The sequence below is a fragment of the Rhineura floridana genome, chromosome 8 (assembly GCF_030035675.1).
Source record: "Rhineura floridana isolate rRhiFlo1 chromosome 8, rRhiFlo1.hap2, whole genome shotgun sequence".
Taxonomy (NCBI): Eukaryota; Metazoa; Chordata; class Lepidosauria; order Squamata; family Rhineuridae; genus Rhineura; species Rhineura floridana.
The window spans coordinates 26,674,976-26,689,544 of record NC_084487.1 but is presented as its reverse complement, the minus strand read 5'-3'; the positions used below and the strand labels follow the sequence as shown (position 1 = coordinate 26,689,544).

Here is a 14,569-nt window from a genome sequence, read left to right as displayed (position 1 = left end):
TCTAAATACAAGGTTAGCCCTGGGTGGCCACAGATACCCCCTAGGAGTGGAGATACTGGCTTGCATAACCTACTCAGCTACTTCCCTCTTTCCTGTATTGAGGCCAGAGCTTGGAAAAGTTACTTTTTTGAACTACAACTCCCATCAGCCCCAGCCAGCATGGTGCTGGCTGGGGCTGATGGGAGATGTAGTTCAAAAAAGTAACTTTTCCAAGCTCTGATTGAGGCCATAGCTCAGTGGTAGAGTGTCTGCTTTGCATGCAGCAGGTCCCAGGTTCAATCTATGGTGTTTCCAGGTAGGGCTGGGAGACGCTCCCTGCCTGAAATCCCAGGGAGCTGCTGCCAGTCAGTGTAAACAATGCTGAGCTAGATGGACTGATGGTCAGATGCAGCGTAAGGCATCTTCCTGTTTTCCTGCAGGATAAACAATCTACTTTAGCATTATTCTTGCTGGGCCTGAGGATTTATTTGGGACAATCCAGAGGGACAGAGGGGCAGCCCTAGATTATTAAGGTACTTTAGTGGATGTGAGTGTGGCGTAGTGGTTAAGGTGTTGGACTACGACCGGGGAGACCGGGGTTTGAATCCCCACACAGCCATGAAGCTGACTGGGTGACCTTGGGTCAGTCACTGCCTCTCAGCCTCAGAGGAAGGCAATGGTAAACCCCCTCTGAATACTGGTTACCATGAAAACCCTATTCGTAGGGTCACCATAAGTCAGGATCGATTTGAAGGCAGTCCATTTCCATTTTCCAATAAATAAATAAATATGTTAATCCAGATATTTTTTTGTAAATTTATATTAGCCCATTGCCTAGCACCCTAGCTAACAAAATGAAGCCAGTCAGAATACTGCAACCTGTCCACTTCAAACTGAAGAACAACATAAAAAATCAGCCCTATTTAAAATCCAAATGACCTGTGCTTAAGCAAATAATAGTCTGTGGTAAAGTACTAGGAGCTGATTATATTCCACGTCTTCTTTTTCCCCAGGCACACACACCTCATTTTGGATCACATTCACAACTTGCTTTTTGCTCTGCTTTCCCCCAAAGGAATTAATTACCTCTTGTGCAATACCCTCAGTGCCACTAAAAAATAATGACTTCTGGTTGCCAAATGGCTTTAATGCCATTCCTTTTCACCATGTGGCTGTGTGTATGAGCCTTCAGTTATAGGAAATGCTCCCCACAGAACAACAACTGTTATTGCTACCACTAATAAATGCTAGGATGCTTGGTTATATAAACCTTCCTGACAGGATTTAATAACACCAGTGGTTTACCTACAGTATTATATAACTGCTGCCCAATGCCAAATTGGGTCTATGTGGCCCGAGAGGTCTTCTGCGTGGCCTGGTTCTCCGTGTCTTCAATCATGTAACTCCCCCGTGAGCAATTATTGAGTAATATTCTGAATTGTGACAGCCTCCCATGAATTGATTGAATGCATTTGTAACTCAGCACTTAAAACGGCAACACATTCCATGGCGAGTGGGTGGAATTCCTGGAATGGAGAAAGCCTTATTATGCAGTGTTGCTATAAGAGTGGTATTTGTGTGGGTGGCCATTTCTGTAGGTGGAGGGGAAGCCAGCTATAGGAATTCTGCACCATATAGCAAAACTGACTTAGCTACTCAGGAAAACAGGAGGAAATATTGCCAGCTAAATCCACAAACAACCCAGGCTGTGATGTAAAACATATAGTGCAGAGTGCTGCAAGTGTGTGAGGGCAATGTTACAGTGTGGTAACCTACCCAGTAGTTGTTCTGTGGTGGCTGTCTTAAGCCTGCCTAGTCAAGGCAAATGGCATAAGGAGCAAATTCAGCTTTATATAAATTGTTGATCACTGGAGTCTCTTTTAGACAGTTCCAAACCTTTATACACTATCAGCCAGACAGCACATCAAGGCCACACTTTACCTTTGTAAGGTTGCCATTTTGTACAGTCTGACACCATTATATCTCTGTGGTGTGAGACTAAGTTACAGATGGACAACGAAAGTGGAATCTACAAGCCTTTTGAGAGATCTACACTGCAGGGCTGGAAGGATAAACACCGGCCATTTACTTCTCAGTGGTCTGAAGACCTCACTGCCCTTTCTGCACTTGCATGACTTATAGTCAATCTTGTTTAGATGCCTGTTTGGACAAATGGAGTGCCTATGTTAATCTATAGGTTTAAATGAAGACTGATAGAATATTTTTATTGTTAATGTTTATTTTATTTCATTTCCTTTTGTCATATGTGCAAATTAAAAAGAAAAAAAGGTTGGCGCCACAGACAGAAACTTATGTAACGGTCACTTGTGTACCTTACTATATTTATATTCCACCTTTCTGTTAAAGAACTCAAGGAGATGTACAGTTTTCAACAACAGCTCACAGTCTAAAAGGAAGTCTACAGTCTATAAAAGGAATAAACGATGGGGAAGGAAGAAGAAAATAAGCAAACACAAGCACGAACTTTCAGATTGATTCATAATGAAGTTACATAATAAGCCTATTCAGACTTTAAAGCAGGCCTGGCACCAGCAGGCGGCCAGGTTGGACATTAGCCAAGAGCCCCTGTGGCTGGCTGAGGGCCCCTGAGGCTGGGGCTGGGAGAATGGAGATCCTTCTCTGCAATCCATGCCAGCATCCACTGTCCCAGGTGACACTACCCACACACATGTGTGCAGCTGGCACACTTTTAAATACATCCAGTTGTGCCATCTCTTGTGTTGCTGCTGTACACACATGACTACCATCATGAGAAGTGCAGTTTACCTCTTACAGAACTATAGTTCCCAGCACCCTTAACAAAACACAATGCCCATGATTCTTTGGGGGAAGCCATGTGCTTTAAATGTATGGAGTGGATGTGACCCTACTCTTCCAACACGTGTGGACAGTGGGGACGAGCAACAGGGGTAGGGTTGCCAGGTTCATGGCCTGATCCTGATCCTGTATCTTTAGGAGAAGAGAAAGTCAGCCAAGTGCAGGTGTACTTGCACCACTGTAATGGGAAAAACCACAAGGTGAAATTCTCCCTTCCCCCTGCACAACTTTTAAAGATATAGAAGACCTCTTGGTTGCCAGGCCAGGCCTCCAAGAGGTCTTCTGTATCTTTAAAAGTTGTGCAGGGGGAAGGGAGAATTCCACCTTGTGGTTTTTCTCATTACAAGAACACCTGCACTTGGCTGACTTTCTCTTCTCCTAAAGATACAGGATCAGGATCAGGCCATGAACCTGGCAACCCTAAACAGGGGTAAGGCCAGTACGCACACCCCTGCTCTCCCTTGTTTGCCCTTTAATGCCTGAACTGGGATAACAACCAGTTCTGAAGGAGAGGAGCCAAGTGACAGCTAGTCCAGGTCAGGGCTACACTCTAACTATGACTGTCTTGGTCCCTTTTAGAGGAAGTCGTAAGAATTAAACCATTTTACCTCTGCAATGTGGTACTTCCTATTTCATATCCATGCTTCTATCACTGCCATGTGGAAGTGTTCTAAAGCAGGGAAATCCAAACATTTGCCCCATAGTTGTGGGGCGAAGTTAGGCAAGACCAAGAATGGAAAATAATAACAAGGAAATCTATTGGAGAAAATACTGCCTCACTATATGGGGACTCCCACAAGGCCTCAATCTCTCAAAAGTGGAGACTCTAAACCAGTGGTTCTCAAACTTTTTTGGTTCGTGGCGCACTGTAAAACATATAAAAAATTTCTGGCGCACTTCATGTACAAAATTAAAAATATATTAATATATTTTAAACTATGAATAAAAATAACAAACTATAGAAAACTATTACTTACCCTATACAAATGGGTTTCTTCTCATTTTTAAAATATGCTTTCATAATATTTGAGGCATACCTAGCCACCTCTTAGGGCGCACCAGTGTGCCTGGGCGCACCATTTGAGAATCACTGCTCTAAACTGAGGCCTTGTGGGAGTTCCCATATAGTGAGGTAATTTCCTTGTTGTTATTATTTTCCATTCTTGGCCTTGCCTAACTTTGCCCCACAACTATGGAAAAAGCATGGAAAAAGCCAAAAAAATGTGTTGCCTGGAAAGGGAAACCAAAATGATCAGGGGGTAGAAGTAACTCCCCTGTGAGGAACTGTTGGGGCTTTTTTGTTAGGAAAAAAAAGAAAGTAAAAAGAGTAAGTGTAAAGAGAGTAAAAAAATTTCTCCCTCATAATACTAGAACCAGGGGCCAAGCTGAGTTTTGGAAAATTCAAGACAGACAAAAGAAAGTACTTTTTTACACGTTGCATAGTTAAATGATGGAATGTTTTAATCTTCTTTGTTTGGGTTTTAGATTTTATATATTGTATGTTTTTAAATTAGTTTTATATTGTATGTTTTTAAAATGTATTGTAAGTCGCCTGGAGACCACTAGATATGAGGCGACAAACAAACATAATAATTTGCTCCCACAGGATATAGTGATGGCCATCTACTTAGATGGCTTTAAAAAAAGGTTAGAGCAATTCACAGAGGATAAGGCTATCAGTGGCTACTAGGCACGATAACTGTGTTCTACCTCCACTGTCAGAGGCAGTGTGCTTCTGAATACCAGTTGCTGGTAATCGCAAGTTGTGAGAGTGCTGCTGCCCTCAGGTCCTGCTGGCTGGCTTCCCACAGACATCTGGCTGGCACTGTGAGAACAGGATCCTGGATTAGATGGGCCTTTGGCCTGATGGAGCAGGGCTCTTCTTATGTTCTTGTGCTGCTTGTGACACAAGAAGTGTGATTGAGATAGCAGTTGTCCTTTAAGTTCTGAAAAGAGTATAGAGTTCACTCTTACCCCCTTTCATTTTCAGAAATCCAGACAAGGGGATCCAGTTCCTTATCTCTCGGGGCTTCATTCCAGACACACCTATTGGAGTGGCACATTTCCTGTTGCAGCGCAAGGGGCTCAGCCGGCAGATGATCGGGGAGTTCCTGGGGAACAGCAAGAAACAGTTCAACCGGGATGTTCTAGAGTAAGTGTTCTTTCCTGACCTCGTGCTTTTCTCCACCCATCACCCATGACTTCCTTTATTGACAGCTATTTGTTGCTGCTTTCTTTCCAGCATTTGAGACAAACATGTATCTCTTTCTTGTTTGCATCTGCGGAAACACTGCGGATAATCCTCTTGAAATCAACAAGAGAAGCCATCAGCAACAAGGAGGGAAAAACCTGGCTGCATGATTTCTATGCATTCTGGTTTAGAATAAACAGACTTAAGGGAAACCTCTCAAGAAAGGGGGAGATGCGTAGGCTGGGAGTCAAGGGACCTGAATTATCCTTCTGCAGCTATCCACAAAACTTTTATTCCCAAATCAATTAAAGACTTCAGGAAATTCCATCCCTGCTGTCCACTTTCTGTACATTGACTCAGCACTAATATATGGCACAATGCAAGCAAGGCCAATGACACCATCTGCAGAGGAGGCAGGCAGGCACCCATAGGATCAAAACAATGTGCCTAGGGCAGTTGTAGTTTGAAACACCAAATCAATACTGCTTGGATGTGCATCACTGAGGCTATAAGATATAATGATGTAAGATGTAAGGACAGCTCAGAGCCTGTCTTCAGACATGAGCTGTCAGACATACCAGTGTATCAAACACTTGCTGAAGCTTTGCCCCTTCTTGCTACCTCCATTGCTCGATCCTGCTGCAACCTTCTCCTACCCAGAGCTTGGAAAAGTTACTTTTTTAAACTACAACTCCCATCAGCCCCAGCCTGCATGGCCACTGGATTGGGCTGATGGGAGTTGTAGTTCAAAAAAAGTAACTTTTTCAAGCTCTGCTCCTGCCCAATCTTCCATTGCCTTAGGCTGGGGAAAGCTACGGAAACACCCCACAACCAGAGGTCATAGAGAAAGAGAATGGAGGAGCAGGCAAGTTGAGGAGATGATAGTAGCAAGCAGGAAAGGATAAAGCTTCAGCCAGTGTTTGATTTGCTTATATGTGTGCCATTTAAGGTTTGAAGGTAGACTCGGAGTGTTGTCAATGCTCTCTAAGCTGTCTTGTTCTCTTACATCTGTCTCCTGCCCTTCACAGACCTCTGTGTTCACGTGTCCTGTTCTGTCTTGAAGGCCTTGCCCTGTGATGACCATATAATGGGCAGTATTCAACTAACTTTTTGTGCTAGCACATGGGGGTTTACCCCCTCTCCTCCCCAGCATGCCCCATGCCATTCCCAAATCTGCTCTGGAGGATTGACTGAACCCCCAGAACAGATTTAGGTGCATGAGGGGGCGAAGAGAGGGGGAGATCATTCAGTTGCACAAAAAACAATCCTTGCACCGACGGAACCTTAGCCTTAGCACTATGCTGAACACAACCCATTATGTCTTTTGAATGCAGGCCAGGCTTTCTCTGACTTGGGATCATCTAGGACAGTGTTATTCAACCTTGGGTCCCCAGATGTTGCTGAACTACAACTCCCATAATTCCTGATCATTGTCTAAGCTGTCTGGGGATGAGTGGAAGTTTTAGTCCAAAAACATCTGGGGACCCAAGGCCGAAGAACACTGATCTAAAATGTGTCTAACAGCAGGGGTTCCCAAAGTGTGGTCCTTGGACCACCAGTTGTCTGTGGTCCATGGTGGTCCATGGCACGTCTGTGGATTTGTGGTTGAATACTGGAGATGGCACATCCATCACATCTGGTCCTTTTTGGTTATTATTTATATTTTTATACTTTTACATTCACAAAGAAAAAGTGTGAAAAAGAAGAGAGTAGAAAATAAGTTTACATAATGATAGTATATTCTATTAATGAAAAAATATATACGTAATAGTATTATCTGCTTACTTTTTCATTCCAATAATGAATAAACAAGGCCCATCTGCCAATAAATTTATCTTGCTAGGTGTTGCTTACAGCTTTCCTTTTGTATGTTAGATCTGATGACAAAGTTATCTCACAATTTTTTCTCAGCCACTCTGTAATGTCTGGAGGAGATGCCATCTTGTCCTTTGTCCCATGACACAAAATGACTTGGGCTAGCACTGGTAATAGCAAACAAGGGGTGTGTACAAATCCTAACCAAGGGATTTCATTTTTGCATCATGGGTTTTGTTGTTTTAGGAATGCATAAACAGTCTGTTGTTCTCATGCATGCATCTTTCACTTATTAATGGTTCTGTCCCCCAACCCAAAAGAAGATTTGCTCCCCACACTGCCAAAATGTACCTTGCCTCTCCTCTATATTTTGTCTGCGATGGATAGTAAACATTCTCTCTTTTCACCATGTATCTAAATTCAGTGGTTGCTTTGCACTGATTCAGACTAGAAACCCAAAGCAAATTATACCACAACTTGAAATGATTATCAAGGAAGGTTCTAATGAGCTGGCACTCTAATTTCAAGGTTCACTTCGTGTCACAGGTTTAATTCCTTGCAACTGGTGAACTGAATATTGATCCACTTTTGTTTTTGTTTGTAATATGTTGCATGCATATTGATCTGGACACAATCCAGGCACTTGTTCCCCTCAATGTTCTCGTGTCAGGCACCACAATTAAAAGTAACTAGGGGAGAAGCCATGGCAGCGTCCCAGGAAGAGGATACATGAGTATGTGAGGACGAAAAGAAAAGGTCACTAGAGGACCAAGAAACACTGGGAAATTGCCCCCCTTCCAGCAAGTATACCAGGCTGGCTCCAGTCATTGGCCAGAGAATAGGCAACTGCAGGAAAGCTTAATTCTTCCCTCCCTCCCTTCCCCTTCAAAGCAAGAACATCATTTCAGCTGTCGGTTGTCCTGTAATTGCAGAAAGGAGAGGAAAGGCATGTTGACTCAGTCACTGGCTAAAGGATCAAAACCCACTGAATGCCACTTGTGTTGCACTCAAGTTCTGTTGGTGGGCTTCTCATAGGCATTTGGCTATGATCCAGCAGACTCTTCATATGTTCTTATGATTGTTCCAGTTCCATCTTTAGCAAGGAAAAAAACAACCTTACCCTAATTGGCTGTAAATGCCCCTTAACAACCCTAATTGTCCTGACATTGTCAAACTGATCCCCCTCCTCTTCCCTTTTCCTCCACTCTTTTCCTTTGTGTGTGTGTGTGTGTGTGCATCATCTTGTAAGCTCAAGGGAAGGTCCTGTGTTGCATTCTGGTATTTGTATAGCATCTTGTTAATACAGTCACTTTAGAAATCAGTCAATCAATCAATAAGGCCACATGGCTCAACTCTATTTTCTGCACTGCCCAGGTCTACCTGAGAGTTGGGATTGCGTCCAAATTTCAGACAAATGGAAATAGATCCAAAACAACCTTCACTTTGCTCACAGGGAGTCCTCACTGGGAACTGCCCCTGCTTGTCTCTCTATTGTTCTACTCTCTCTGCACATTTCTTCCTGTGTGGGGAGGGGGTGAGTAGAGGGTGTTTAATGACCTGGGGGCTAAATGCATCTTGTCAATTTTTTTTCTCTCAGTTTCTGATCTGAAGTTCAGCTTGCCCCATTTCCACATCAATTTGCAAATTTTTCTTTTTAAAAAACCCATGTGCATTTTTGTTCAGACTTCTCCTAATATACTATTATGTGTTTATTGACTTTATATCCCTCCCTTCCTCCTGAAGGCGCCTAGGGTGGCAAACATACCAACAACATTCTCATGCACATTTTTCCTAATAAACACATTTTGTAGGCAGTTTTGACTAATGTACACATTTTTGCAAGCAATTTCTCATCATATCATGCATTTTTGTATGTTATTTTCACTCATATGTTTATTTTTATGCACACTTAATAATTTTTGTTACAATAAACACAGTTTTGACAAATGTACACATTTTTACAAGCACTTTCTTGTCATATAATGTGTTTTCACTCATATATTCATTTTTTCTGCACACTTTCTCCTAGCCCATGCATTTTTGTAAACATTGTTTGGTTGGCGAACTGCATTGCAAAATTCTAGGAAGTGCGAATTTCAAACGGTGGCTATGTTTCGGTAGTCATATTGTTTCAGAAAGTGCAAATTTGATAAATGTGGCTTGAAATGTGAACCTAATTGAATTTCTCACCCATCCCTACATGGTGATAGTGGCACTTGCAAATTACACATGCACACTATTCCAAATTCACCAAGGGTTTCCCCTCTACCCCAAATTTGAAATTACCTCTAATTACCTCTTCTTTCTGTTCCTGTCTAGTTTTAGTCTCATATGAACATCGCCTGAGAATGTTATGTGTGAGTCAGAGATGTGTACTGGAAGAATTGACCCTACTAGTGTTGCACCCTTAAATTAATCAAACCGAATGAATGAATAATAGAATCCCTTTTGAACAAGCTGTGGAACTCTCCATCGTATGCCCCTGGGTTGCCCTGCAGCAGTCATAATAAATCCCTTGCTTAGCTCTGATGTTCTATTACAGTAAAGAGGTTTTGAATGACTTTGGGTGGGAAAAGTTCACTAACAAGCTGCACAGCCAAGGAACTACACCAGGGACTTCAGTTAAGATTGGCTAACTCATGAGGGAGGGCAGATAGCTCAGTGGCAGATCGTACACTTTGCATGCAGAAGGATCTGAGTTCAATCCCTGGCACCTCCAGGAAAAAGGATCAGATAGCAGGTGATGGGAAAGAGAACAGCCTCTGCCTGAGCAGCTGCCAGTCACAGCAGGCTATGCTGGGCTAGATGGGCCAATAGTTTGATCTGATATGAAGCAGCTTCCTGTCCCCTGACTCCTAAATGTTACCAAGAATCGAGCTTTTTCTATATAAACAGTTCAAGGCCTTGTGGAGGAGACATAACATTGCTGATGTCTGAGCCATGGTTACGAAAGCGGAAGCAATCAACAGCCTTGTGCCCAACGTACTTTCCCCTTTCCCCTTCTCCCTTCACTGGTGCAAATTCCTCCTTCCACCCTTCCCTGGTTTGCCTTAACTATGGCTTAGCATCACGTCTGCAGTGATACTCACCATGGTGAACGCTGGGAAGGTTTTATTTTGTTATTTATTTATGGACTAAATTGATATCTCACCCTTCCTCCCAAAGGAGCCCAGGGCGGCAAACACATCTGTAATAAGAAATACAATAAAAATATGTTTCACAACTAGTCTTTGCAAATCCTGCAAACCTGAGTCACAATGGGGAACATGGTTAGCATTAAGTACGGTTAGGATCCAGGGATGGCTGGTGCCCATTGGGACTGGTAGGGCAGGAGGCAGAGAGGCCAACGGTAGATGAAGCTAGAACCAATGACAGGCAAAGCCAACTCATTCTGCATTTGTTCCCGTCCTTCTTCTTCTCGAGTTCTACAAGAGCAGCGCTGAGACTCAGGAGGAGGAAGCTGACAGTCAGTGAGCATCACCCCCTGGAGTGGTTGGAAGTAAGAAAGTAGGTGGGGGCTGGCTGAGGGCAGTGCCCCATTCACCTGAATGGACCAGCCTCCACTGTCAATATCTGTGCAGATATAATGGTAAAACACAGAAGGAGAACACACGCCCGGGAGGGAAGGTAGGAGGAGAGAGTATGCCACCCGCACAGCCCACTCCCAATTTCTTAAGCATGGTTAAGAGATCGGCAACATTATGTCTGCCCCTCTGTCTTTAGCTCTTTATTCACTCTCTCTCCTTTGCCCTCCTGTGCATCCTTCTATGCCAACATTTTGTTCTTGTCCATCTGTTTTGCCCCGATTGCCTTCACCTTTTGGCCCTTACGTTTCGTCTCAAGAATGTCACACCCTTCCTGATCATTCTTAAGCTCTCCTGTGTAAGCAGTGGATGGCTCGTGCCATGAATGAAGCTGGTAGCCTCACTGGGGGTGGGCTGTTTGTTGTGCAGGTTGGTGGGTTCTGGGAAGGTCAGGTGCAACTGTCGTCTTCAATTGGTTTTCAAAGCAAGGGTTATTTTCTGAATGTAAGAGACATTCTGGTGAATGGGAGCAGGTTGTTTGTTAGATTGTGGGCACTATGTCTGATGTATTTTCCTGGAGGGCGAGCTGGTCTCCTCACTGTCCTGAGTTTGTACCTCCCTTGTCTTTGCCGAGAAATTAGCAGAAAGCAGCCAATCAGGCTTGTTGGAAATGGGTGTGTAGCACTGCCTCTTTTGTGCAGTGCATAAGAGTTTATGCAGGAGGAGCTTTGAACATGGTCAGTGATCAGGTGAATAATGTTTTTTATCAAGTGTCACAACCACTATGACAGGACATGCTTTCAGTTCTCCCAGCCACATAATCAGTAGTGTAGTGGCAAATTCAGAAGTGCAGGGTCCTTTCATGATAGTCACAGCCATGCCCCTCCGCCCTTTTTGCTGCTAGGTTGAGAATGAGACCTTTGTTAATGTCTTCTCCTATAATAATGGAAGTCCCTAGGAGCCAATAAACCTGACAGGGGAGAGTATTAGCTACTGAAAAGTGTCTTCTCAGTGGCTGACTCACCTCCTGTCACTCTGATGGGCTCCAATCAGCAGGAAAGGACAGGGAGACATGTTAGAAGACTCTCCTCAGTTGCTCACATACTCCTCTTGCATGCTGATGCACCCATAGGAAGCTAGAGACATAGGGGCTCTGCTTGGGCCCTGCTCCCAAAAAAGTAAGGGGTCTAAGACCTCTCGAGACCCTGGATGACTACACCCCTGCATATAAGATTCAAAATGTAACAAGAAAGAGAGGAAGCTCTCTTCCTATTCATCCATCTAGCTTAGTATTGTCTTCACTGGCTGGCAGCAGGCTTTCCATGATCTGAGATAGGGGCCTTTCCTGGAGATCCCTGGAGATGACAGGGATTGAACCTGGGACCTTCTGCATACAGAACATGTGCTCTACTGGGAAGCTGCAGCCCTTTTACAAAGGGTGATTTGGCGAGTGGTTGCTAGATCCAGGGCTCTCTTAGGCTACATACATTTAAAGTACATGGCTTCTCTGAAAGAATCCTGTGAACGGTAGTTTTCCCTACACAGAGATACAGTTCACAGAACCCTTAATGAACTACAGTTCTTTGGGGAAAGCCATGTGCTTTAAATGTGCTTTAAATGTATGGTGTTTATGCAGGCTTAGTAGTCTCTCTGTGGAACTCCTTGCCTGTTTCAGAAAGATGGCTAAGCCCTTCTTGTTCAAGAAGACATTTGTTGTGTTCTAGATTAGAGTAGCCTGGATTTCATTGTTTCATTGTTTTCATTGGGCTTTGCATGCCTTGCCTTTTTTATGGCTTTGTATTTAACTGTAAGCTGCTGTCAGAGCCCTGAGGGTTGCAAATGTGGGGTAGACATTTTGGAAACAAATTCATGAATAACCTTGACAGGTGCAAGGGACAAGTTCTCATCTCCCCCAGAGCACTGAGGGAGTTCAGTATGCAGCCTGTGCTGTGTAAGAAGGAAATGCCCTTGCTTCACATGGCCAGTGACATCACAATGAAACAGCTATACACTTTGCAATGCGTCTCCTCTGTAAGACCAGCAAACCTCTTTTCTTTATTTTCCTGTGCTCTTTAACATGGAGAAATTAAACTGTCCCTGGCATAAGAAAAAGTGACAGGAAAAGCTTCGCCTGCTTAATTTTTACATGTCAGGCTGATCTTAGACTGCTGTAGGGGAGGACCGTTATCTCAGAGGCAAAGCATCTGCTTTCCATTCATAAGGTTCCAGGTTCAATTCCTGGCATCTCCAGGTAGAGCTTGGGATGTCCCTTGCCTGAAACTCTGGAGAGCCACTGCCAGTCAGTGTAGACAGTACTGAGCTGGATTGACGAATGGTCAGATGCAGTCTAAGGCGGCTTCCTATATTCCTGTGTTTCTGAAAACACTGGAGGAGGCGTAATAAAACCAACAAAACAAAACACCCAGTCGCATGGAGAGTCCTATACCACCCAACTGGATCTGTTTGTCAACTGTTACGCAGTAGAGGGAATTTCAGTGGGAGCAGCTTCTCCCCTCCACCAGACAAGTCCTACTCCTTCTTGCTCTCAGGTCTTTAAGGGGACTTCATTGAATAGTCACCCTGATTTGTTTGCACAAAGTTTACAGGGAAGTTAGACCATGTTGGCTATTTACTGAGCATCCATTCTTATTCGTTTGCAGGAGATTATATGACATCGCACCAAGCAAGTTTGACCTCATACTTTCCCATGCAATTTCTGATCACTTTCCTTATTGCAAAAAGGCTGGTTTTGGGGGGAAGCGGGTTTGTCGTGCTTGAGCACCAAATCAACTTTAATTGTGCAATCTGAATTTGCTGGTAGGTGAGTGAATACTATCCAGAAATAGCAACAGTCTAGAAGATCCTCGGACCCCTTAGTCCAGCCTTTCCCAACTAGTGGGCTACCAGATGTCGTTGGACCACAATTCCCATCTTTCCTGACCATTGGCAATGCTGGCTGAGGCTGATGGGAGTTGTGGTCCAACAACATCTGGTGGCCCACTAGTTGGGAAAGGCTGCCTTAGTCCTTTGAATCCACTTTTCCTAACTACATCTCCATGCACTGTTTGTACGTATTCATTCAAGGGGAGCAAGGTGCCTAAGAAAGGTGGATTTGTGTGAAGATGGAGCAGCATCTGAATTATTAGTGTAAGAAACGTGGTTTTCCTTAAGGGAAAAACCCCCTATGAGATCCCAAAAACGGTCTCCTGTGGAAGACCCACGACAGAGACAAGTGTGAATCAATTTTAGAAGCTTTTATTTCATACTTGCAAGGACGGGTGTCCTACCAGAAGGCAGACACACCCAAATGACATTGGTACAAATCTTTTATCCCCTAGCCCGACGCTGTTTTGCCATGAATTTTACCTGTACCCCCTTTTCCTGGCAAAACAATATGAGCATAATAATCCATTGAATGGGTAACATCAGTCTAGGTCCTCTGGTCCAGGCAGTTGGCCACCTGCCACATCCATCGGCCCAGACACAATGATTTTCCCCCTACAAAGTGATTTTCCCCCTACAAAGGACTACACTATTTAACACTTATTATCAAACTTAAAACCCATACTGATTTTATGATTATATTGCCCCTTATCTTATCTTGCCCCTTGTCACAAACAGGCACTTCCTCCTGTTCTGTTAATAGGAATCTGTCTGTGTTAGCACAGAAACAGTTCCTTTGTGGGCAGTTTTCAAAAAGGTTGGTCTTTTCAGCCTGTGTTGGAACAATTTATCAAACTACTAGTTTACAAAAAGCAAAAAGTCTGTTTCAATTGTTTCAGATTCTTTTTCCCAAGTTGAATGTCAGGCTGTAGCAAAGATAACGCACACTTGTGAACTTTCCCCTGAGCAATCTGTTCAGCTGGGAAAGTCCCTGCCACTCACTTGAGAGAGACAGACTGAAATGAAGTAATCTCTTCAACTGGATGTTATCCCAAAAGCCCGTTCAGATCTGGACTTTTCAGATGACTGTTGGACTGGATTTTAAGGAAACTGGCACAGCTGAAAGTCCACTTCAGTAGACACCCAGGTGTGAAGTTTCTACGGTAGGAATACCTTTTAATTTCTTAAATATTTCTCCTTTACTTTTTATAAATTAACATTAATATGATTTTTATCTTATCAAATGATTAAAGTATACACACGTGCCAATTCTGTATACAGAATTTCTTAGTGTTTTTCATCTATGTCTTAAAATAGTGTTTGATTTAACAATATTTAT

At 43.5% G+C, this 14,569-nt stretch overlaps 1 protein-coding gene across 1 annotated transcript in view; it reads left to right on the top strand.

Moving 5' to 3' along the window:
• IQSEC3 (IQ motif and Sec7 domain ArfGEF 3) overlaps positions 1-14,569 on the top strand; it is a 78,812-nt gene that overhangs the window by 29,544 nt on the left and 34,699 nt on the right. Inside the window, exon 3 of the mRNA XM_061582698.1 lies at positions 4,808-4,969. Coding sequence (XP_061438682.1) covers positions 4,808-4,969 — 162 coding nt within the window. The remainder of the gene's footprint in view (positions 1-4,807; positions 4,970-14,569) is intronic.